The 25,759-nt window shown below is 50.3% G+C and overlaps 1 protein-coding gene across 1 annotated transcript in view; it reads left to right on the top strand.

Annotated features, from left to right (window-relative positions):
- The window catches only part of INPPL1 (inositol polyphosphate phosphatase like 1), a 136,934-nt gene that overhangs the window by 67,478 nt on the left and 43,697 nt on the right, over window positions 1-25,759 (top strand). Inside the window, exons 6-12 of the mRNA XM_088463789.1 lie at window positions 5,833-5,923; window positions 19,033-19,122; window positions 19,466-19,564; window positions 20,239-20,383; window positions 21,265-21,371; window positions 22,760-22,862; window positions 23,193-23,389. Of these exons, the coding sequence (XP_088319915.1) occupies window positions 5,833-5,923; window positions 19,033-19,122; window positions 19,466-19,564; window positions 20,239-20,383; window positions 21,265-21,371; window positions 22,760-22,862; window positions 23,193-23,389 (832 nt within the window). The remainder of the gene's footprint in view (window positions 1-5,832; window positions 5,924-19,032; window positions 19,123-19,465; window positions 19,565-20,238; window positions 20,384-21,264; window positions 21,372-22,759; window positions 22,863-23,192; window positions 23,390-25,759) is intronic.

The raw sequence follows: 25,759 nt of genomic DNA, 5'->3' as shown, positions 1-25,759 counted from the left end.
TCAGTTTAGTTTGGTGCCCGGCCGGCGTCGGGTGCACCTGTCGGAGTGGGGGCTAGAAGAGCCCCTGAAGCTTTCTTCAGTGCAGCTGTGGCTGCACATCTGGATGTACAGCATGGACAGTCAGTCCTGACGTCCATGCTGTCTTCCCTACACCCCCGCCGGTACCAGAACGCCGGTACCGATCTGGGGATGCTGGTGAGCATCTGGGGTCACAGCTAGCGGTGACCCCAGATGTTCCGGACCATGGCCGGATCCAAGGGGGACAAAGGTAAGCAGCGGGGTCCCGCGGTGGGTCCCCGCTGGTCACATGGTCTTAAGTCCCCAGGCAGGGGGCTCCCTGGGGACTGGCTGCAGCGTGGAGCCAGGTACTGAACCTGCGCTTTCCACTACCCCCTGGGACAGCGGACCGCAGCAGAGCGGTAGCGCTGCGGCGTCCCAGGGGTTAAATGCATGCCAGGGGAGCGCGCCTTCCCTGTCTCACAGCCGGCGCCTCCACCGCTGCACACAGCCCTCTCTGCACTGTGCTGACTGGTCCTGTGTCAGCGCTCCTCCCCCAGGCCAGCTTCTCTCTGCTCCTCGGCGGCCATCTTCTCTGCAACGCATGGTGAACGCTGCTGGAAGTCTGGAAGGAAGCATCGTGATCTGGGTCCCCCCGCATACCTCTCCTCCGCTGTGGCTCAGGTCTGTGTATGCAGCGCTGTGTCCTACCAGGCCCTGTGTCTGTGTAGTTGAGTGATCAGCGCTGTTAGTGCAGGAATTGTTATTTCTCTGCATTGTATGTGACTGTGCTAGCGCTGCCTGTAACTTTTCTTCTCTAAACTGTCAGCTTTATTACTGTCCCTGTTCTTTCTGCTAAAGCCCTTGCGGTGCGGTGCTGCAGGGTGGTCTCTCGCCTATTTAATACTTAATTGGTGAGAGAGGTCACATACGTGGTGCCATCATGTCTGAAAGTGATTTTCCCCTCCGGCTACAGTGTACCACGTGCAAAGTACCGTTAGCGGAGGGGGAGGGTAGCGCGGAGGGCCTTTGCCGGCAGTGTTTGTCCATGGCGCGGCCTATTACGGTTACAGCACCGGTACAGGAGCCGCCCTGGGCTTGTTTCGCTCAGGCGTTAACAGCTTTAGTGGGCCAGTTAGCTCCGCAGCCCGCGTTTACTCCGATGGGTTTGTCCCAGCAGTCTGTGGTGTCGTCACCCATGCAGGGGTTCCCACGACAATTGGTGGTACCCCACAGTCTCCCTATTTCCCCGCTCCCGGGTTCTCAGGAGCCAGCGTGGGTTAACTCCCTGACGAGTTCTGTACAGCACTTGTCGGATGTGTTGCAAGGGGAGTCTGTGATGTGGCCTCATAAAAGGCTGGTGGCGTCTCTGTCCGCTCCTTATGAGGATGACGAAGGGACGTCTGATGATGGGGAGATTCTGGATCCTTACGATCAGGAACCTCTCCATACTAAGGACGCTGATGCTAAGTCCAAAGTATATATTCCTGGACTTATTCGGGCGGTCCGCACAGCCTTGGTGATTGAGGACGAAGTTCCCCCAGCGGCTAAATCTAAGTATGCCTTTTTCAAAGATGTGAAGGGCGATGCCAGTCTTTCCTCTTTCGGGTCAGTTGGTGGACCATTTAGAGGAGGCGTGGAAACAACCTGGCAAAAGATACCAGCCGCAGAGACGCCTGGCGGTGGCTTATCCGTTCGCGGATAATTATTTTGCTAAGTGGGAATCCCCTCCACAGGTGGATTCTCACGTGACCCGTCTTGTCCGTAGTGCCACATTGCCGATGCCATCCATGTCCTCCCTTAAGGATGCTACGGACCGCAAGGTAGAAATCTGCCTGAAGTCCGCTTATTCCCTTGCAGGGGGGGCAGCACGGCCGGCTATGGCCATTTGCTGGGTTGCCAGAGCGATGGAGCGCTGGGCGGATTCATTAGAGGCTTCTTTTGAATCCGACTGTCCGGCCGAACAGGCGGAGTTGATTGGCAATCTCCGTGATTCGGCCACCTACATCAACGAGGCGGCTCTAGACATTAGTACTCTGGTGTCTAGAATTTCTTCAGCAGCGGTAGCTGCTCGTCGCACCTTGTGGCTGCGATCCTGGAAGGCGGACGCAGAATCCAAGAAAGGTCTGGAAGCGTTGCCGTTTACCGGAGAAGTTCTCTTCGGTCCGGATCTGGATAAGATTGTGGCCACGCTGGCGGCATCCAAATCTGCTTGTCTCCCGTCGGCCACTGCTCCTTCTGGTTCTGGACCATCGTCCTTTCGGTCATCTAGGGCCCAGGGCAGGCCCAAACCACAGTCGTTTCCTCGACAGGCTGGCCCTAAGAAATCGGTCAAGCCCCGGAAACAGGCATGGAGTACCAGACGTCCGGCCCCCAAGCCAGATGACAAGCCTGCGACCTGACGGTCCGGGTCTCCCCTTGGGGGATCCCAGGGTGGGAGGCCGCCTGCTGCAGTTCTCCCGGTGTTGGTCGTTCACTACGACAGACACTTGGGTTCTGGAGGTGGTCTCCCACGGGTACGCCCTCTCCTTCCGGCACAGACCCCCGGCTCGATTCTTCACCACGGGTCTACCATCAGACCGGAACAAGGCTACGGAGCTGTGGAAGGTATTGCACACTATGCTCCAGGCTGGAGTTATAGTGCCTGTTCCATTCTCCCAGAGGGGCCAGGGTTTCTATTCAAATCTATTTTTGGTACAGAAACCCAATGGGTCATATCGTCCGATTCTCAACCTTAAAGCACTCAACAAGTCTTTGCGGGTCCCGAAGTTTCGGATGGAGACCCTACGGTTCATCATTCTGGCGCTGGAACCTGGGGACTACATGGTGTCATTGAACATACAGGACGCTTACCTGCATGTCCCTATTCTTTTGCGCCATCAAGAGTTCCTTCGGTTTGCAATCCGCAGCGACCACTTCCAGTTTCGGGCGTTACCTTTTGGCCTGGCGACAGCACCACGTGTTTTCACCAAGGTGATGGCGGTCATGGCGGCTTCTCTGCGGCTGCAAGGAGTCCGCATGTTGCCGTACTTGGACGACCTGTTATTGGTGGCAGGATCTCCAGAGCTCCTGTTACACCACTTGGACCTGACCATTGCACTGCTGCAACGGCACGGCTGGCTAATCAACTGGCAGAAGTCCACTCTAATCCCGTCTCGGAGGATTCTGCATCTTGGAGCCTTATTGGACTCGGGACAGCAAAGGATCTTCGTGACGGAGGACAAGATCTCTGCTTTACAGTCAAGGGTGCGCAGTTGTCTGCACAGCCGCCGGGTGTCCTTACACTCGGCGATGAGGTTACTGGGCTCCATGGTGTCGGTGTTCGACATGTTGGAATACGCCCAGTTTCACTCCAGACCTCTGCAGCACCTGATCCTGTCCAAGTGGAACGGGCTGCCTCAGTCTCTGAAGTTCCAGACGATTGTGCTCACCCCGGAGGTTCGCCTGTCCCTTGCGTGGTGGTTAAAGACGACCCACCTCAACAAGGGACGTCCTTTCTGGGTTCCAAATTGGGTCCTGTTGACAACGGACGCCAGTCTTCGGGGCTGGGGAGCAGTTTCGGGTCCACACTTGTTCCAGTGCAGGTGGACGCCGACAGAAGCGGAGCTTCCAATAAATATCTTGGAACTCCGTGCTGTCTTCAATGCTCTCCTGCAGGCACAGCGGTTTCTCCAGGGTCACCCGGTGCAGGTCCAGTCGGACAACGCTACCACCGTGGCCTACATAAACAGGCAAGGAGGAACTCGCAGTCGGGCGGCTCTCGTAGAGGTCTCTCGGATCCTGGTTTGGGCGGAGCGCAATCTTCCGGCCATATCAGCGGTCTTCATCCCGGGAGTGCTAAATTGGGAGGCGGACTTTCTAAGTCGCCAGGATGTTCATCCAGGGGAATGGTCCCTGCACCCGGACGTTTTTCAACTACTGGTGGACAGGTGGGGTCTTCCAGAAATCGACCTCATGGCGTCCCGGCACAACAACAAGTTGCCGGTGTACGGGTCTCGCACAAGAGACGAAGGGGCGTCTCTGGTGGATGCTCTGTCCGTCCGGTGGACGTTCCGGTTCGCATACCTGTTCCCTCCGGTCTCCCTTCTTCCACGGGTAATCCGGAAATTCAAACAGGAAGGAGGGACGCTCCTGTTGATAGCTCCCGCGTGGCCCAGACGGCACTGGTTCTCAGACCTTCAGGGTCTGTCCGTGGACAGTCCTCTGCGGTTGCCGCTACGACCGGACCTTCTGTCTCAGGGTCCTTGTCTTCACCCGGACCTGACTCTGCTGTCTTTGACGGCGTGGCTGTTGAGACGGCCATGCTGAGGTTCCGGGGGTTTTCCAGCTCTGTGGTGCGTACCATGTTACGAGCTCGGAAACCGTCTTCCGCGAGGATATACCATCGCGTGTGGCATACGTTCTTCCAGTGGTGTCGACCGAGAGGTTATGCACCGCGGGAGTTTCGTCTGTCTCGGATTCTCGCCTTCCTGCAAGCGGGACTAGATCATGGGCTTCGCCTTGCTTCTTTGAAGGTACAGGTTTCGGCCCTATCTGTCTGGTTTCACCGTAGGATTGCTACAATCCCGGATGTGCGCACCTTTATGCAAGGTGTTCTCCGTATTCAGCCGCCCTTTGTTCCACCTGTGGCGCCTTGGGATTTGGCTGTGGTCCTGAGGGCTCTCCAAGGACCGCCGTTTGAACCACTGGGCTCAGTGGATATTAAATGGCTAACAGCTAAGACTGTTTTCCTTCTGGCCATTGCTTCGGCCAGACGTGTTTCTGAGTTAGGGGCTCTTTCTTGTAGACCCCCTTTCTTGGTTTTTCATGGGAACAGGGCAGTGCTCCGCACTCGGCCCGAGTTTCTTCCCAAAGTTGTTTCCCAGTTTCATGTTAACGAGGAAATAGTTGTTCCAGCCTTTAACTCACCGGGTCTTTCCGTGGGTGAGGCCTCTTTGGATGTTGTGCGGGCCTTAAGGACTTATGTTGACCGCACTTCTTCGTTTAGGAAGTCGGACGCTTTGTTTGTCCTCTATGGCTTCCGTAAAAAGGGTTGGCCTGCTTCAAAGCAAAATTTGGCAGCCTGGATCCGTATGGCTATTTCTGAAGCTTATCTTCATGAAGGCCTACCGGTCCCTCCTTCTCTGAAGGCTCATTCCACTAGGTCTGTGGGTCCTTCGTGGGCAGCTCGACGTGGTGCCTCGGCAGTTCAGATCTGCAAGGCTGCTACGTGGTCTTCTGTCCATACCTTCGTGAGGTATTACAGGTTTGACACCTTCGCCTCTCAGGATGCTTCCTTCGGGCGGCGGATTCTCCTTTCTGCACAGGAGCGTCCCCACCCTTAAAGGATACTGGTTTGGGACATCCCCAAGGTATCCTGTGGATACCCTATGGACCCTGAAGTAGAAAATATGAGATATGGTAAGAACTTACCCTTGTTATCTCTATTTCTACGAAGTCCATAGGGTTCCACAGGACTCCCGCCCTGTCGCACCTGTGCTGCAGATGGGCTTTGCTCTGGTCACCGGTTTTCCGTCTCCCTCTGGTGAGAATGTGATTCTTGTATGTGTCCAGATCTTTGTTCTCTCTCTTCCTTCTCCTCCTCCGGCCTATGGCTTGGTAACTAACTGAGGTGCCTTGGCCCGGGGGCGGGGTATAGGAGGGGGACCTAGTGCATCCTGGGAGGCTGAAAGCTTAACTCTTTGGTGCCCTGCGACTGACGTCACACCTATACCCCAAGGGATCCTGTGGACTTCGTAGAAATAGAGATAACAAGGGTAAGTTCTTACCATATCTCATATTATCGTTGTGTCCATTATTAACACTATATTTTCATTTGTTTTTTTTCCTTATAAGGGAAGTTGACAAAGTCTTGTCCGGGCTGGAAATTCTCTCCAAGATCTTCGATCAGCAGAGCTCTCCGATGGTGACTAAGATTCTGCAGCAGGTAGGGGGCGATTGTCCGCTGAGCCGTGAGCGTCGAACGGGGAGTTGCCAGACAAGCAGTGTGGTCAGGGCTCTTCCCTTGTACTGTTGGGAATGTGTTTAGGCATCTGCTCCTCGTAAAACAAAGTAATAATGTGCCGAGCTATAATCCACCTTTTATAATGGGGGTCGCGTGCTGACACGCCACGAGCAGTAACATCGCCTAATTCCTCACGCCCCTTAGGGTAATATTAGCAATGTTTACATACCATCATGTGTGATTTTTTTTTTTTAGCGCCTTACACTGTATTTGTATTAGTTGTAGGAATGGACAGTCACTGAGCCCATGTGACCAGTCAGAGCCAATGTAGAAGAAGCTGGCAGCTGGATGATGTCACAGGACGTTTCTCAGGAGCATGATCCTGCCAGCACATGGGCTGCCCCCAGACTCATTATACTGTGCAGCTGTGACACACAGTAACTGTGCTGTGCTCGGGGGTCTGACTAATGAGTATTCCTGTGCAAATGGAAGGACGATGTAACTGACTCTTATTATTGTATGGTAGGCATGCAGTCAGGGTATATTACACAGTGCTGGCACTTGTAGTTCCACCACGGGCCTGTGAGTCTCGGATTGCCTGCCTTTGTTCTGGATTGCTCACCTCCCCCCTTCTAGAGCCTCTGCAGATGCTTCCGGTGTTATTCGCAGAATCCAGAGTAAACCTTGAATCTGTCATTTTCTGTAATGGTGAGCTTCATGGTGTCTGGATATCAAATGGTTAATAAATCAAAGGAAAAGATATTGGAAAACATTGCTGTCGCCTATTGGGGTGGTGGTCACATCATAACGTGTGATCACTACTGATATAGCCTATTGGGGTGGTCACATGATATAACGTGTAATCACTACTGATATAGCCTATTGGGGGGTGGTCACATTAATATAAAGTGTAATCACTACTGATATAGCCTATTGGGGTGGTGATCACATCATAACTTGTAATCACTACTGATATAGCCTATTGGGGTGGTGGTCACATAATATAACGTGTAATCACTACTGATATAGCCTATTGGGGTGGTGGTCACATAATATAACATGTAATCACTACTGATATAGCCTATTGGGGGGGGGTCACATAATATAACATGTAATCACTACTGATATAGCCTATAGGGAGAGGGTCACATAATATAACGTGTAATCACTAATGATATAACCTATTGGGGGGTGGTCACATAATATAACATGTAATCACTACTGATATAGCCTATTGGGGTGGTCACATAATATAACATGTAATCACTACTGATATAGCCTATTGGGGGGTGGTCACATAATATAACATGTAATCACTACTGATATAGCCTATTGGGGTGGTGGTCACATAATATAACGTGTAATCACTACTGATATAGCCTATTGGGGTGGTGGTCACATAATATAACATGTAATCACTACTGATATAGCCTATTGGGGTGGTGGTCACATAATATAACGTGTAATCACTACTGATATAGCCTATTGGGGTGGTGGTCATATAATATAATGCGTAATCACTACTGATATAGCCTATTGGGGTGGTGGTCATATAATATAACGTGTAATCACTACTGATATAGCCTATTGGGGTGGTGGTCACATAATATAATGTGTAATCACTACTGATATAGCCTATTGGGGTGGTCACATAATATAATGTGTAATCACTACTGATATAGCCTATTGGGGTGGTGGTCACATGATATAACGTGTAATCACTACTGATGTAGCCTATTGGGGGGTGGTCACATAATATAACTTGTAATCACTACTGATATAGCCTATTGGGGGGTGGTTACATAATATAACGTGTAATCACTACTGATATAGCCTATTGGGGGGTGGTCACATAATATAACGTGTAATCACTACTGATATAACCTATTGGGGTGGTGGTCACATAATATAATGTGTAATCACTACTGATATAGCCTATTGGGGGGGTCACATAATATAGCGTGTAATCACTACTGATATAGCCTATTGGGGTGGTGGTCACATAATATAACGTGTAATCACTACTGATATAGCCTATTGGGGTGGTGGTCACATAATATAACATGTAATCGCTACTGATATAGCCTATTGGGGTGGTGGTCACATAATATAACGTGTAATCACTACTGATATAGCCTATTGGGGTGGTGGTCATATAATATAATGTGTAATCACTACTGATATAGCCTATTGGGGTGGTGGTCATATAATATAACGTGTAATCACTACTGATATAGCCTATTGGGGGGTGGTCACATAATATAATGTGTAATCACTACTGATATAGCCTATTGGGGTGGTGGTCACATGATATAACGTGTAATCACTACTGATATAGCCTATTGGGGGGTGGTCACATAATATAACTTGTAATCACTACTGATATAGCCTATTGGGGGGTGGTTACATAATATAACGTGTAATCACTACTGATATAGCCTATTGGGGGGTGGTCACATAATATAACGTGTAATCACTACTGATATAACCTATTGGGGGGTGGTCACATAATATAACATGTAATCACTACTGATATAGCCTATTGGGGTGGTGGTCACATAATATAACGTGTAATCACTACTGATATAGCCTATTGGGGTGGTGGTCACATAATATAACATGTAATCACTACTGATATAGCCTATTGGGGTGGTGGTCACATAATATAACGTGTAATCACTACTGATATAGCCTATTGGGGTGGTGGTCATATAATATAATGTGTAATCACTACTGATATAGCCTATTGGGGTGGTGGTCATATAATATAACGTGTAATCACTACTGATATAGCCTATTGGGGGGTGGTCACATAATATAATGTGTAATCACTACTGATATAGCCTATTGGGGTGGTGGTCACATGATATAACGTGTAATCACTACTGATATAGCCTATTGGGGGGTGGTCACATAATATAACTTGTAATCACTACTGATATAGCCTATTGGGGGGTGGTTACATAATATAACGTGTAATCACTACTGATATAGCCTATTGGGGGGTGGTCACATAATATAACGTGTAATCACTACTGATATAACCTATTGGGGTGGTGGTCACATAATATAATGTGTAATCACTACTGATATAGCCTATTGGGGGGGTCACATAATATAGCGTGTAATCACTACTGATATAGCCTATTGGGGTGGTAGTCACATAATATAACGTGTAATCACTACTGATATAGCCTATTGGGGTGGTGGTCACATAATATAACGTGTAATCACTACTGATATAGCCTATTGGGGTGGTGGTCACATAATATAACATGTAATCACTACTGATATAGCCTATTGGGGTGGTGGTCACATAATATAACGTGTAATCACTACTGATATAGCCTATTGGGGTGGTGGTCATATAATATAATGTGTAATCACTACTGATATAGCCTATTGGGGTGGTGGTCATATAATATAACGTGTAATCACTACTGATATAGCCTATTGGGGGGTGGTCACATAATATAATGTGTAATCACTACTGATATAGCCTATTGGGGTGGTGGTCACATGATATAACGTGTAATCACTACTGATATAGCCTATTGGGGGGTGGTCACATAATATAACTTGTAATCACTACTGATATAGCCTATTGGGGGGTGGTTACATAATATAACGTGTAATCACTACTGATATAGCCTATTGGGGGGTGGTCACATAATATAACGTGTAATCACTACTGATATAACCTATTGGGGTGGTGGTCACATAATATAATGTGTAATCACTACTGATATAGCCTATTGGGGGGGTCACATAATATAGCGTGTAATCACTACTGATATAGCCTATTGGGGTGGTGGTCACATAATATAACGTGTAATCACTACTGATATAGACTATTGGGGTGGTGGTCACATAATATAACGTGTAATCACTACTGATATAGCCTATTGGGGTGGTCACATAATATAACATGTAATCACTACTGATATAGCCTATTGGGGTGGTGGTCACATGATATAACGTGTAATCACTACTGATATAGCCTATTGGGGGGTCACATAATATAACGTGTAATCACTACTGATATAGCCTATTGGGGTGGTGGTCACATAATATAACGTGTAATCACTACTGATATAGCCTATTGGGGTGGTGGTCACATAATATAACGTGTAATCACTACTGATATAGCCTATTGGGGTGGTGGTCACATAATATAACATGTAATCACTACTGATATAGCCTATTGGGGTGGTGGTCACGGACTCGGAAGTCGATCCATTGCAAAGGACAGCTCTTACTGAGAGAGCGGTGATTTGCGGTAATCATCATGTATACCGGCGTTACCAACGCTGGCATGCATGCGAAGACGCACAATTGTTGATCGTCTGTTTTCCGCCACAAGTAACAGCCTCACGTCTAAGTGCTACTGGTTCTGGTTCTGGATAACACCTAATGAAGGACAGCTTCCTCTAATACCGCATGTAATAGCCTCAGTGATGCCTTAAATAAGCTCAGACTAACTGATTTCATGACTTGTGGCGTTATTGCATATTCCCATTTAAAGAGCGTGACGCAGGAAGGTGCCTACTGAGATGATTGGTCGATGATCGACTCAGGGTCTCATAACAATGAGGTCGTTTTGTGGGATACAATAAAAGCGTTGTGTTCAGCCCCATTCCTGCACCTAATTCTCATTTCTACTTCAGGGTCCATAGGGGGTCCACAGGGTTGACCTTGGGGTATAGCTGGATCTGGATCCACGGGCACCACGCAGTTAAAGCTTTGCTGCTCCCAGGATGCACTTGGGTCCGTCCTCCTCTATACCCCGCCCCGGCCACAGGCACCTCAGTTTTAGTTGGTGCCCGGCCGGAGTCGGGTCATCCTGTCGCAGTGGGGCTGCAGGAGCAGCCCCTAAGCTTTATTTTAAAAGAGAAATTTTTTTTTATTTTTTTCTTCTTTTTTTACACTGTTAGAGCGGCAGCATCAGACTGTCCTTTAGGACGTCCACGCTGCCGCTCCTTCTCCCCGCTGGCGCCGCGACGCCAGTACAGCTCTGGGGATTGCGGCGGGACCCCAGAGCCTGTACTAGCCGGGTTCTGGGGACTCCCTTGACTGCTGCCGGACGCGACGGGGATCAGGTAAGCCGCGGGTCGCCGCGTGCGGCGGCCCGCGGATACTTCAATGCAGTCAGGAGCCTCCGGTCTCTGGGGACAGACCGGAGGCGCTAGCGGCGGCGGCGGGCTCCCCCTCAATTGAGGAATACCCAGCGTGTCCGCTAGACCACCAGGGTATCAGGCTGGTAGCGGGACTGGCAACCCGGGGGTTAATTGCTAGCCAGGGGAGGCAGCCTTCCCTGTCTAGCGGCTCCTCCCCTCAGCTCAGCGCGCCTTTCAACTAGGAGTCTGGCGTCGCTGAGCTGCTCTTATCTCTCGGCCACTCCTCCTCTGATGTCTCCGGCGGCCATCTTTACTGGCACATCGCAGACTCCCAGGCGGTATCAAGTGGACCGGTCCCCCTGTGTACCTCTCCCCTGCTAAAGGACAGTGTACACAGCGCTATAGCCCTCCCAGACACTGAATCTGGGCGGTTGATTGTAGCGGAAGGTGCAGTGAGTATAACTTTTCTGCATTGTATGTGACTATTGCTAGTGCTGCCTGTCTGTGACTTATTCTCCTTACTGTCAGCTTATAACTATCCCTTTCCTTCTCCTACGGCCCGGCAGGTGTGTGGGGGAAGGGCGTTTTTCTGAGACCCTCACTTATATAAAACACATATTTGTGGGGTCAGTCACATACTGTTGTGTGCTACACAGTACCATATCTGGGCTGTTGTGTCGCATACTGGTGAGTGCGCGGGTGTTAAAACCGTAATTCCTCTGGTGATACCTGTTTCTTGTGATTTACGGTATCATGTCTGATGAGGAGACTGAGCGCTCTGTGGCTCCTGTGCTATTTTCCTGCAGACGCTGTGCTGCTGGAGTTGATGGGGAGGACTTATCTCAGGATGGTCTGTGCAGGCGGTGCCAGCTGGTACCGGGCCCCTCCAACCCCCCTGTATCACAGGACCCTCCTTGGGCGATGTTTTCACAGGTGCTGGCGTCTATTGCGGACCGGTTATCGGTCCCATCAGCGGTCCCTTCTAGGGCGTTACCGCAGCCCACCATCCCCCATTCCCCGAGGGTTCCACAAATGTTGCGGTCTTCCCCCGGGGCCCAGACTGTGGGTCCTTACTCGGGACTGCCTGTGTATGTGCAGTCTTCCCCAGGGACGCGTCAGTCTGTAGTGCCTTTGCAGAGTTTTGCTCCGACGACTCCTCCGCCTTGGGTGGATGTTCTATCCAGCTCCGTACAGAGTCTGGCGGCTTCATCCTCGGCGTTTCAGTCCATGTTGCAAGGTGATGTGCCACCAAGGGTGTTTAATTGTCCGGTTGTGAGTTCACTAGCTGCGCAGTTGTCGGACTCGGAAGTGTCCTCAGATGATGGAGAAATCCACGAGGACTCTGACTCTGATGTCATGGGGCAGGAGGTGGAAGCTAAGTCCTCCAGCCTTAGTTAGGGCGGTGCGGGCTATCCTACATGTTGAGGATGATGCGCCGGCTCCTAGGTTGAAGTTTCCTAATTTTAAAAAGACCAAGGTGACCTCAACTGTGTTCCCCCTGTTTGATCAATTATCGGATCATATGGCGGCGGCCTGGCAATTACCTAGTAAGAGGTTCCATCCACAGAAGAGGTTGGCGGCGAACTATCCTTTTCCTGAAGCTCATTGCAGGAAATGGGAAACTCCGCCGGCGGTGGATTCCCACGTTACCCGCTTGATCAAAAGCGCGACGCTGCCATTGCCGTCTATCTCCTCTTTGAAGGATCCCACGGACAGGAAGGTGGAGACTTGTTTAAAGTCCATTTATTCTCTTTCCGGGGCGGAGGCCCGCCCGTCCATGGCTATCTCCTGGGTGGCTAAAGCCATTCAGGCATGGGCCAATGCCTTGGAGGATACCTTTCCTGATGAGGCTCCGGATATCCAGAGAGCGTTAGTGGGACAGATGCGGGATGCAGCTTCCTATATTGGGGAAGCGTCTTTGGATGCCAGCCTGCTCACTTCTAGGGTGTCGGCTGCAGCGGTGTCTGCTCGGCGATCCCTGTGGCTGAGGTCCTGGAGGGCTGATGCAGATTCAAAAAAGGGTCTGGAGGCCTTGCCTTTTAATGGTGATTTACTATTTGGTCCGGATTTGGACAGAATAGTGGATACTTTGGCTAAGTCCAAGTCGGCTTTTCTCCCTTCGGCCTCTGCGCCGGCTAAAGTGAGGAGCTCTGCCTTTCGGTCCTTTCGGGTTCAGGGTAAGGCCAAGGGCCAGTCCTTCCCGAGACATTCGGCGACCAAGGCCGCACCCAAGCCCAAGAAGCAGGCATGGAGTGCTCGGCGCCCTTCTTCCAAGCAGGAGGATAAGCCTGCTGCCTGATGGGACGGGCCTCTCTCTGGGGGACCCCAGAGTGGGAGGCCGACTTCTCCAATTCGCCCAGTGTTGGCACAATACCACCACGGATGCCTGGGTTCGAGAAGTAGTCTCTCAGGGGTACGCCCTGTCTTTTCGGTTCAGGCCGCCCCACCAGTTTTTCTGTACGAGTCCTTCTCTGGACAAGACCAAAGCTGGTCAGATTCAGGTAGCTATAGAATCCTTGCTACAAGCAGGGGTCATTGTTCCCGTTCCGCAGTCTCAGCGCGGGACGGGGTACTATTCTACTCTGTTTCTGGTACAGAAACCCAATGGTTCTCATCGCCCTATCCTGAATTTGAAGTCTCTGAACAGATACCTCAGAGTTCCCAGGTTCAGGATGGAAACGTTACGTTCCGTCATTCTGGCGATGGAACCCGGGGATTATATGGTCTCCCTCGATATCCAGGACGCCTATCTCCATGTGCCCATAGCACCGGCACATCAGCGGTATCTGAGGTTTGCTATCCTGAACCATCACTACCAATTTCGGGCGTTGCCTTTTGGCCTTTCCACGGCTCCGAGGGTGTTCACCAAGGTGATGGCGGTTATGGCTGCCCACCTTCGGGGTCAGGGTCTACGTCTGTTGCCGTACCTGGACGATCTTCTGCTGCTGGCGAGCTCCCCGGAGGTGCTTCTTCGACATCTCCACCTGACCATTGCTTGTCTTCAAGCACACGGGTGGTTGATAAACTGGAAGAAGTCCTCCCTGATTCCATCACAGCGGATGGTTCATTTGGGAGCCCTGCTGGATTCTTGTCAGCAGCGGATTTTCCTGACTCCAGAGAAGGTCTCCTCCCTGCAGCTGCGGATACACAGTTGCCTGAGCAGTTGCCGCCTGTCGGTCCATTCAGCTATGAGAGTTCTGGGGTCCATGGTGTCGACATTCGACATGGTGGAATTTGCCCAGTTCCATTCCCGGCCCCTGCAGGGGCTGATTCTATCGGAATGGAACGGGTTACCTCACCGGATCCGCTCTCAGATGCTGGTGTTGTCCGCGGAGGTTCGGCAGTCTTTGGCTTGGTGGCTTCAGACGGTGCATCTGGTCGAGGGGCGTCCCTTTTGGATCCCGGACTGGGTCCTGCTCACGACGGATGCCAGTCTTCGGGGTTGGGGGGCAGTGACCGGCTCATTATCGCTTCAGGGTCGTTGGTCCGCGGAAGAAGCACTTCTCCCCATCAACATCCTGGAACTGCGGGCTGTGTACAGGGCCCTGCAGTCGTCCGGCCCCGCTCTTCACGGAAGGGCGGTTCAGGTGCAGTCCGACAACGCCACCACGGTGGCGTACATCAACCACCAAGGGGGAACTCGCAGTCGGGCAGCAATGTCGGAGGTGTCTCGCATTCTTGCTTGGGCGGAGTGTCACGTTCCAGCGATCTCGGCAGTCTTCATTCCCGCAGTCCTCAATTGGGAGGCGGACTTCCTCAGCCGTCACGATGTGCATCCCGGGGAATGGTCGCTTCACCCAGAGGTGTTTCAGCTACTCGTGGACAGGTGGGGGCTGCCGGAGCTGGACTTGATGGCCTCCCGTCACAATCACAAGTTGCCCGTTTACGGGTCAAGGACAAGAGACGCAGGCGCCTGTCTGGTAGACGCTCTGTCGGTGAAATGGACGTTTCACCTGGCGTATCTGTTTCCTCCGATATCCTTACTTCCTCGGGTTCTGCGGAAATTCAAGCAGGACGGCGGCACGCTCGTGCTGGTGGCTCCGGCGTGGCCCAGGCGTCCTTGGTACTCCGATCTGAGGTGCCTCTCCATCGACGCTCCGTACCTTCTTCCTCAGCGTCGGGACCTGTTGTCTCAGGGGCCCTGCCTTTACCCGGATCTGGGTCGGCTGTCTTTGACGGCGTGGCTCTTGAGACAGCCGTCTTGAGGTCTAGGGGTTTCTCCAGTTCAGTGATTGGTACCATGCTTAGGGCACGCAAGCCTGCTTCCGCGCGGATTTACCACAGGGTGTGGCGCACTTATTTTCAGTGGTGTGAATCCAGAAACTATGATCCGCAGGTGTTCCGGGTTTCCAGAATCTTGGAATTTCTTCAATCGGGTTTGGACCTCGGCTTACGCCTGGCCTCTCTGAAGGTTCATGTGTCTGCTTTGTCCGTGTGGTTTCAGCGACGGATTGCTACACTGCCAGATGTTTACACCTTTTTCCAAGGTGTTCTCAGGATCCAGCCTCCCTTCGTACCTCCGGTGGCTCCGTGGGACTTGACGGTGGTACTGAGGGTCTTGCAGGGTCCTCCTTTTGAGCCGCTTGAGTCGGTGGAGCTCAAGTGGCTGACGTTTAAGACCATTTTTCTTCTGGCAATTGCTTCGGCCAGGAGGGTTTCAGAATTGGGGGCGCTTTCCTGTCGCCCTCCTTTTCTGATTTTTCACCAGGACAGGGCAGTGCTCCGCACGCGTCCTGAGTTTTTGCCCAAAGTGGTTTCAAAGTTCCACATTAATCAGGAACTTGTTGTGCCAGCTTTTCAGTCACCTGATCTTTCTGCTGGTGAGGCTTCCTTGGATGTGGTCCGGGCACTTAGAATCTATGTGGACCGGACTGCTTCGGTTAGGAAGTCGGATTCTTTGTTTGTCCTCTTCGGTTTTCACAAGAGGGGTTGGCCTGCCAACAAGCAAACGTTAGCCCGTTGGCTTCGTTCAGTTATTTGTGAGGCTTATGCGCAGGAGGGTTTACCTGTGCCAGCCTCTGTTAAGGCTCATTCCACTCGTTCTGTGGGTCCCTCTTGGGCTGCTAGACGTGGCGCCTCCGCTGTTCAACTGTGTAAGGCGGCTACTTGGTCTTCAATTCAGACGTTTTTAAGGTTTTATGCGTTTGACACCTTCGCCTCTCAGGATGCATCCTTTGGGCGCCGGGTACTCCTTTCAGCACAGGAGCGTCCCCGCCCTTAGTTGAACTGCTTTGGGACATCCCCAAGGTCAACCCTGTGGACCCCCTATGGACCCTGAAGTAGAAAACAAGAGATATGGTAAGAACTTACCTTTGTTATCTCTGTTTCTACGAAGTCCATAGGGTCCACAGGGCGCCCGCCCTGACGCACCTGGCTTCAAATGGGCTGTGTGGCTGGTCACCGGTTTTCCGTCTCCCATTTCTGTGAGTATGGTTTCTTGTGTGTTCCAGTCTTCCTTCTCTCTGTTTAGTCTCCTCCTCCGGCCTTAGCTGCTTACCAACTGAGGTGCCTGTGGCCGGGGCGGGGTATAGAGGAGGACGGACCCAAGTGCATCCTGGGAGCAGCAAAGCTTTAACTGCGTGGTGCCCGTGGATCCAGATCCAGCTATACCCCAAGGTCAACCCTGTGGACCCTATGGACTTCGTAGAAACAGAGATAACAAAGGTAAGTTCTTACCATATCTCTTGTTTTACTGAGTGTGACTCCAATCCCCAACCCCTCCCCAATATATCACTCCCCTGATTCGCTGCTGAGTGTCCAACTGCTATAACGGCCCAGAAATGGGGGCATGACATCATAAAAAAAGAATCATAATTTGCGCTGTGCATCTGTGTTTTTTTACGTGAACGTTATCGTTTGGGGTTTACCCAAAGTTTTTTGTAGAGTTTCTGATGCCAGTCCTCAGTGTGCGGTCACCTTACCGGCTGGATGGTCTGGCAATCCTTGTATAGCGTGACGTCTCCAGACTAGGATATAAGCGGCCGTTTTACAGCCAATGTAGTAATTTAATGTGTGTTTACAGAAACTGCTAACGAGTTGTCTAATCGTTGGAACTGTCTTTGGGGCCGTGTAGACACTGGAGTAATAAGTGTTTATGTAATGTGGATTTATGTGTAACGACGTGCCAGAATCTGTTGTAGTGCTGCCTCTATGGCGTAAACTTACTGAAGGGCGAATTGTCATCAGATCATCACCAGCCCTAGACCTTTCAGCCTGTTCTGGTCATGGAAAATCGAGGGAAAAACCGTTGTGCCCCCCCCCCTGGATTTTGCATTATCCAGCACCAGGCTGAACCAGTTGTGAGGCTTACACCATAGCACACATCACTGGGGGCCTCCTTCTATTACATAATACCAGCACCCCACTGCTCAGCCCAGGGCTGGGAATACTTGGAGAGTCAGGATCCCAAAAATAAATTGGTGCCCCCCCCCACCCCAGAGGGTTAACCAGCTATCAGCCCCGGGCTCTTCCCTGCACCCCTGGTGGTGGTGGTGGGTGCAGAGTAAATTGTGTAAAAAAAAGAATTAATATTGTTATTTACAGCGGGACTACAGGTCCCAGCAAGTCTGCCACGGCATGCTGGCACTTGTAGAACCACAAGTGCCAGCATACCCGAACGTTAAGGGCCTCCTGGCTCCTGTAGTCCCACTGTGAAAAAATATTAAATTGTAATAAATGTACCCCTAGGTCTCACTTCCACTGTAACACTTAATACAGCAATCAATGACTGGTGCCCATCTGCCATCGGTGACTGGTGCCCATCTGCCATCAGCGACTGGTGCCCATCTGCCATCAGCGACTGGTGCCCATCTGCCATCAGTGACTGGTGCCCATCTGCAATCGGTGACTGGTGCCCATCTGCAATCGGTGACTGGTGCCCATCTGCCTTCAGTGACTGGTGCCCATCTGCCTTCAGTGACTGGTGCCCATCTGCCTTCAGTGACTGGTGCCCATCTGCCTTCAGTGACTGGTGCCCATCTGCCATCAGTGACTGGTGCCCATCTGCCATCAGTGACTGGTGCCCATCTGCCATCAGTGACTGGTGCCCATCTGCCATCAGTGACTGGTGCCCATCTGCCATCAGTGACTGGTGCCCATCTGCCATCAGTGACTGGTGCCCATCTGCCATCAGTGACTGGTGCCCATCTGCCATCAGTGACTGGTGCCCATCTGCCATCAGTGACTGGTGCCCATCTGCCATCAGTGACTGGTGCCCATCTGCCATCAGTGACTGGTGCCCATCTGCCATCAGTGACTGGTGCCCATCTGCCATCAGTGACTGGTGCCCATCTGCCATCAGTGACTGGTGCCCAACTGCAATTAGTGATTAGTGCCCATCTGCCATCAGTGACTGGTGCCCAACTGCAATTAGTGATTAGTGCCCATCTGCCATTAGTGACTGTGCCCATCTGCCATCAGTGACTAGTGCCCATCTGCCTTCAGTGACTGGTGCCCAACTACAATTCGTGATTAGTGCCCATCTGTCATCAGTGACTGGTGCCCATCTGCCATCAGTGACTGGTGCCCATCTGCAATTAGTGACTGGTGCCCAAATGCCGTCAGTGTCTGGTGCACGTCTGCCGTCAGTGACTGGTGCCCGTCTGCCGTCAGTGTCTGGTGCCCGTCTGCCGTCAGTGCCTGGTGCCCGTCTGCCGTCAGTGACTGGTGCCCATCTGCCGTCAGTGACTGGTGCCCGTCTGCAATCTGTGATAGTAACATTAGTGAATAGCATCTGCTTATTGCCTTAAATTATAAATATCCCTGAGATTCTGTCTGAAATCCACAGACCTCGGACACGTGTACATGGCGATGGTATGTGTAAGTGACATACGTGATGCTGCTGTACGCGGATAGGACCACCCCGCCCCGGGTGGGTAATGGAGCTCAGCGTGTGCGCAGGAAGTGATTGGCCTCTTTAAAAGCCCCTTTTCCCCGGAGGGTTCAGTCATTATTATCTCTGCTTCTCTCTCTCAGGCTGCAAACCAGAGCGGGGAGCAGGAGCTGGAGAGCCTGGTCTTCAAACTCTCCATCCTGAAGGATTTTCTGTCCAGCATTGAGAAAAAGGTGGGGTGCCGCAGCATGGGGGTGCCGGGGAAAGGTGGGAGGGGGGTGGGGGGATACAGACATCTTCAGTGGAATATTGTGGCTTCCTGATAGGAGATCCCCAGAATTCGGAGTGACAGTGCAGCGCTGGGGGTCATTCCGTGATATTGGGGTGTCACTGGGCGGCTTACATTCTGCCATGAGCCGATGCGTCTTGTGTGCAACATTGTCTTGTTTATCACACCCGTTACTTGTTCTTTTATTTACCAATATTTCATTATTTTATATATTTAGAGTTGTCACCTCTATTATCTGTCTTTTTTATATATATATTAATTATGTGGCTCTTACTTTCCTCCCCCAGGCACTGAAAGCTTTGCAAGACATGAGCAACTCTGCCCAATCTGCCCCTGTCCCCCAATCCTCCAGGAAGAGTAAGATTATCCCTGTGCAGACCTTTGAGGTGAGGCTCCCCCTGCGCTATGCTCCCCCTGCCTGCAGGTGGCGATCTAGCATAAGTGTTACCTCTCCTGCCCCCTGATGCGATATTATACCATAGTCCGCATGTTACAATGATTTTTGTGTCTCCTGTTGTGAATAATCTCCTTAGTGACGTCTTTGGTATAGCATCTCTAAACGTGGGCGGATTGGGGGCCGGGATGAGTTTTGCTCCAATTTTCCCTTTATAAGTGTAGGGTGGCGTGATAGGATAAAGTAGGGAATATATCGGAGCCAATAATTATTAGTAATGGCCCAATCCGTGAACGCGTTACATCAGTTACAAAGAAATAAAATAAAAAGATACCTAACGAAAAGAAACATTGGCGCCTTGTATTTGGTACCAAATAGTCCCTTTACAGTGTTACAAATTGCTACGACCTCTTCATATTTATTAATTCATCATTTTATTTCTTAGTTTTGAAACTGAGGCGCCAATTTCAGGGAACGAGCCTGTTACGCCAGATTACGTTTTGCGTTGGAGCCAAGCGCTGTATCACTTCTTAGCTTTAGAAGCGCCAGTGGCGCTGCGTTGTGTCAGGGGATGCAGACTGTATAATGGCGGGCTATGTACTAATCTCAGTCTGTGGAGCACCGTGTCCTCCAGAGATGGGTGACCAGCCCTGTAATCCCCCACAGGTGAAGCTGGACATGCTGGACCTCACCAAGATCGTCAAATCGCAGAAGTACACTCTGAGCGTGGACGTGGAGGGAGGGAAACTCGTGGTCATGAAGAAGGTGAAGGAGTCTCAGGAAGACTGGAACACCTTCGTCCATGATAAAAGTAAGTGACGCAAATCTGACAAACTTCTCCCTACTAGGAGCTCTCCCTGGACACGGAAGCCTCTAGGCCTAGTAATGTCTATCATTCCGTATCAGAGGGATACCGATGTGTTATACGTCTAGCTGACGCAAGAACAAATACCGTCCACTCTGCTGATGGAAGTGACTCGACTTTCAGAGCCTTACCCTTCTATAACAGCCAAATTATCCAGGGCTTGTGGCCTCCTCAGGCCTGGACACTCCTAGTTGGTGGCTGAGGTGCCTCAGTGATGAGGATTAGTCTGTAATTAGATGGGAGTGGGCAGTGGTAATGGGGTCACTGATTTGAAGCCCCTATGGTTCTCTTGCCCCGAGACAGTACTTTCTGGGCAGTGTGCTATATTTATGCTGCCATCTGGTGGAGCAGCTCAGCATTGCAGCCTCCAGGCTTCGGAAGTGAAGGAAGGCATAAAGGTGTGTTATCGCAGCATGTTGCTGTCGCCTTTACAGACTTGTCTGTGTTCCCCTATTTGTTTACTCTCAACTTAACTGGAAATGCTCCGAGGCCACTCCATTACTTTTGTACCTTTCCCTGCATTGTCATTTTTGACTTGGACATGTTGGGTACTAATGGAATTGTTTATTTCTTTGTACGATGCCTTAAATTGTATTTCTAATACTGAAGTAAACAGTGTATCACTCATTGCTTCAATAAAAATGATTATTAAAAAAAAAAGCAAAAAAAAAAAATGCGCCGCGTCCTCAGAATACTTACCTGTAGGGTTTGGGATTTTTTTTGGACTTTTCTTTTCTGAATTTAAACCTTTTGTGAAATCCTACATCCAGTGATAAATTGTGTCGCTGTAAGTGTATATTGATGTCGCCTTTCTCCCGATTCTCCAGTCCGACAGCTGATCAAGTCCCAGCGGGTGCCCTCTAAGCTGGGTATTGTATTTGAGAAAGAGAAGGATAAAACCCAGCGGAAAGACTTCATCTTTGTCAACGCCAGGGTAAGTCCATGCAGCGTGGGAGCTTCTCCTGCAGCCTCTTATCCGTGTCCTGGGCTCTGTAATGGGAGGGAACCGTCCCACTAGCTGCATCCCAGTATTAGACGTGATTAGTCTGGAGAGTCGGCAACAGCGAGTTGTACTTGGCCAAAGAGGACATCCCAATCCTAGGACTATCCCAGCCAGATAAACCCATCCAAGGACTATCCTTGCCAGATATGTCCATCCTAGGGCTATCCTAGCCAGATATGTCCATCCTAGGGCTATCCTAGCCAGATAAACACATCCTAGGGCTATCCTAGCCAGATAAACACATCCTAGGGCTATCCCAGCCAGATATGTCCATCCAAGGACTATCCCAGCCAGATATGCCCATCCTAGGACTATCCCAGCCAAATATGCCCATCCTAGGACTATCCCAGCCAAATATAGGGATCCCAGGTCTATCCTAGCCAGATATGCCCATCCTAGTTCTATCCCAGCCGGATATGCCCATCCTAGGACTATCCTAGCCAGATATGCCCATCCTAGGACTATCCCTTCCGGATATGCCCGTCCTAGGACTATCCCTTCCGGATATGCCCGTCCTAGGACTATCCCTTCCGGATATGCCCGTCCTAGGACTATCCCTTCCGGATATGCCCGTCCTAGGACTATCCCTGCCGGATATGCCCGTCCTAGGACTATCCCTGCCGGATATGCCCGTCCTAGGACTATACCTGCCGGATATGCCCGTCCTAGGACTATCCCTGCCGGATATGCCCATCCTAGGTCTATCCCTGCCGGATATGCCCATCCTAGGACCATCCCTGCCGGATATGCCCATCCTAGGACCATCCCTGCCGGATATGCCCATCCTAGGACCATCCCTGCCGGATATGCCCATCCTAGGACCATCCCTGCCGGATATGCCCATCCTAGGACCATCCCTGCCGGATATGCCCATCCTAGGACCATCCCTGCCGGATATGCCCATCCTAGGACCATCCCTGCCGGATATGCCCATCCTAGGACCATCCCTGCCGGATATGCCATCCTAGGACCATCCCTGCCGGATATGCCCATCCTAGGACCATCCCTGCCGGATATGCCCATCCTAGGACCATCCCTGCCGGATATGCCCATCCTAGGACCATCCCTGCCGGATATGCCCATCCTAGGTCTATCCCTGCCGGATATGCCCATCCTAGGTCTATCTCTGCCGGATATGCCCATCCTAGGTCAATCCCTGCCGGATATGCCCATCCTAGGACTATCCCAGCCGCATATGCCCACTGCTACCGATTGCAGTATTAATATGTTGCGGCTGGAAGGGTTCTAGCATTTGCTAATGTAACTGTAAAGTGTCAGCTCTGTGGTCAGTGACTGTTGATCTCCCCTGATCTGTTTAGAAGCGAGAAGCATTCTGCCAGCTCCTGCAACTGATGAAGAACAAACACTCAAACCAGGATGAGCCGGACATGATGTCCATCTTCATCGGGACCTGGAATATGGGTGAGTGGAGACTAAGAGATGCCTCAGTTGTACCATACTCCCTGTTCTCTCCGTCATATCTCTGTGTTGGTTTATGGAGACAGGTAAATTCTATATTTATTCACCATAGTTTTTATTGCGCCACCATATTGCGTAGTGCTGTACAACGTAATCATTCGTTCCCTGCCCCGGGGGAGCTTACAGCCCAGGCTTGTGCCAAATAAATGGCCCTTTTTAAAGAAATAATGTGAGCAGCATTTTATTATCACGTATGTAAAGAGAGGCCCTTCCCGATCGTCCAGGTACCATGAGAAATGTGAGAAGGTTTTAATGTCGCCGTCCCCTATGCAGGAAGTGTCCCGCCACAGAAGAACATCACCTCCTGGATAGGCTCCAAGGGCTTGGGGAAGACGCTGGACGAGATGGCCGTCACCATCCCTCACGACATCTACGTGTTCGGGACACAGGAGAACTCGGTGGCGGATAAAGAGTGGGTGGACTTCTTGCGGGGGGCGCTGAAAGAGTGCACGGAATTGGACTATCGGCCGGTACGTGATGCCATAAGAGAACTTTGTGCGTATTACATTAATATCCTAGGTAGTTTTCTCCTATAATGCCGGCTTGGGTCTGCTCCCGCCGACATTGTTGTCCTCAGTCATCTGACGTTGTATGATTGCAGCCCCCCCTCCTCCCCCCTTCGCCATTTAAAACTCTTCTATGTGACATCTCAGATTAGCCGCCAACAATGTTGGTTCCATTTGTCAGTTATTGATTAATGTAATAAGTTATACAAATACAGAAATGTTAAACCATATTATTTTATATCATCCTTTTATTTTAATATGTTCAGAATTTGAGACTAAGGAGTCAATTGAATTAGGAGCGAGTTTTGTCCTGGCAGCCATATTCACTGCAAATTCGCAAATTTTTAAATTAATTTCCAAACTTGCATTTTACACCCCTCCCAATGACTAATCATGCACTTGGAGAGGTTTAAATAGCATAATTTGGCCAATGAAGACACGTCTGTTTTCAGGTGAGTTTATCTAAAAACGGATTAATGGCTTATATGATGTGGGACAGGTATGAGGAGGTGTAAATGATGGGGGGACAGGTATGTGTAGGTGTATATTGTGTGGGACAGGTATGAGGAGGTGTAAATGATGGGGGGACAGGTATGTGGAGGTGTAGCTGATGTGGGACAGGTATGCGGAGGTGTAAATGATGTAGGACAGGTATGTGGAGGTGTAAATGATGTAGGACAGGTATGTGGAGGTGTAAATGATGGGGGCCAGGTATGCGGAGGTGTAAATGATGGGGGCCAGGTATGCGGAGGTGTAAATGATGTAGGACAGGTATGTGGAGGTGTAAATGATGTAGGACAGGTATGTGGAGGTGTAAATGATGCAGGACAGGTATGTGGAGGTGTAAATGATGTAGGACAGGTATGCGGAGGTGTAAATGATGTAGGACAGGTATGTGGAGGTGTAAATGATGCAGGACAGGTATGTGGAGGTGTAAATGATGTGGGACAGGTATGTGGAGGTGTAAATGATGTAGGACAGGTATGTGGAGGTGTAAATGATGTAGGACAGGTATAAGGAGGTGTAAATGATGTGAGACAGGTATGTGGAGGTGTAAATGATGTAGGACAGGTATGTGGAGGTGTAAATGATGTAGGACAGGTATAAGGAGGTGTAAATGATGTAGGACAGGTATGTGGAGGTGTAAATGATGTGAGACAGGTATGTGGAGGTGTAAATGATGGGGGACAGGTATGCGGAGGTGTAAATGATGTAGGACAGGTATATGGAGGTGTAAATGATGTAGGACAGGTATGTGGAGGTGTAAATGATGTGGGACAGGTATGCGGAGGTATAAATGATGGGGCACAGGTATGTGGAGGTGTAAGTGATGTGAGACAGGTATGTGGAGGTGTAAATGATGTAGGACAGGTATGTGGAGGTGTAAATGATGCAGGACAGGTATGTGGAGGTGTAAATGATGTAGAACAGGTATGTGGAGGTGTAAATGATGTAGGACAGGTATGTGGAGGTGTAAATGATGTAGAACAGGTATGTGGAGGTGTAAATGATGTAGGACAGGTATGTGGAGGTGTAAATGATGTAGGACAGGTATGTGGAGGTGTAAATGATGTAGGACAGGTATGTGGAGGTGTAAATGATGTAGGACAGGTATGTGGAGGTGTAAATGATGTAGGACAGGTATGTGGAGGTGTAAATGATGCAGGACAGGTATGTGAAGGTGTAAATGATGTAGGACAGGTATGTGGAGGTGTAAATGATGCAGGACAGGTATGTGAAGGTGTAAATGATGTAGGACAGGTATGTGGAGGTGTAAATGATGCAGGACAGGTATGTGAAGGTGTAACAGTGTGCGAGGTCCTTTCAGCACTTCACATTTGGGTGTCTGGTGGAGGGTATATAGGTAAGTGCTTGTATGTTTTGTATGTTATGTCCTGATGAAAATTCTTCTATTTGGAATTGAAACGTTGACAAAAGACTTGCGGAGGTTCCGTATAATTTCTTGTTAACTATTTGAGTGCCGCCTGCCAACTCTACCATTTTATATATATATATATATATATATATATATATATATATATACCTTCTAAAGAGGACTAGTAAAGGTGCAGCCAATCAGATTCCAGTTATCATTTTACAGGTAAGTGTTGGCTGGAATCTGGTTGCTTTGGGGAACACCTCCATGTATTGCCTTTAGAAGGTTTGATAAACCTCCCCCATATATAGATATATATATATATATGTAGAGCATCCGGCCCCTGCCCATACAGTAGCAGGACGCCTGTCACCCATGACATTGATGGGGATTTTGGAGATGGATCATTATACACCTGTATTTTGTGTGTCCCGGCTAGTAATGGATTAATAACTCTC

The sequence above is a fragment of the Taudactylus pleione genome, unplaced genomic scaffold, assembly GCF_031769625.1.
Source record: "Taudactylus pleione unplaced genomic scaffold, aTauple2 ptg001449l, whole genome shotgun sequence".
Lineage (NCBI taxonomy): Eukaryota > Metazoa > Chordata > Amphibia > Anura > Myobatrachidae > Taudactylus > Taudactylus pleione.
The sequence above is the reverse complement of the archived record's forward strand: the minus strand, read 5'-3'. Positions and strand labels throughout refer to the sequence as shown.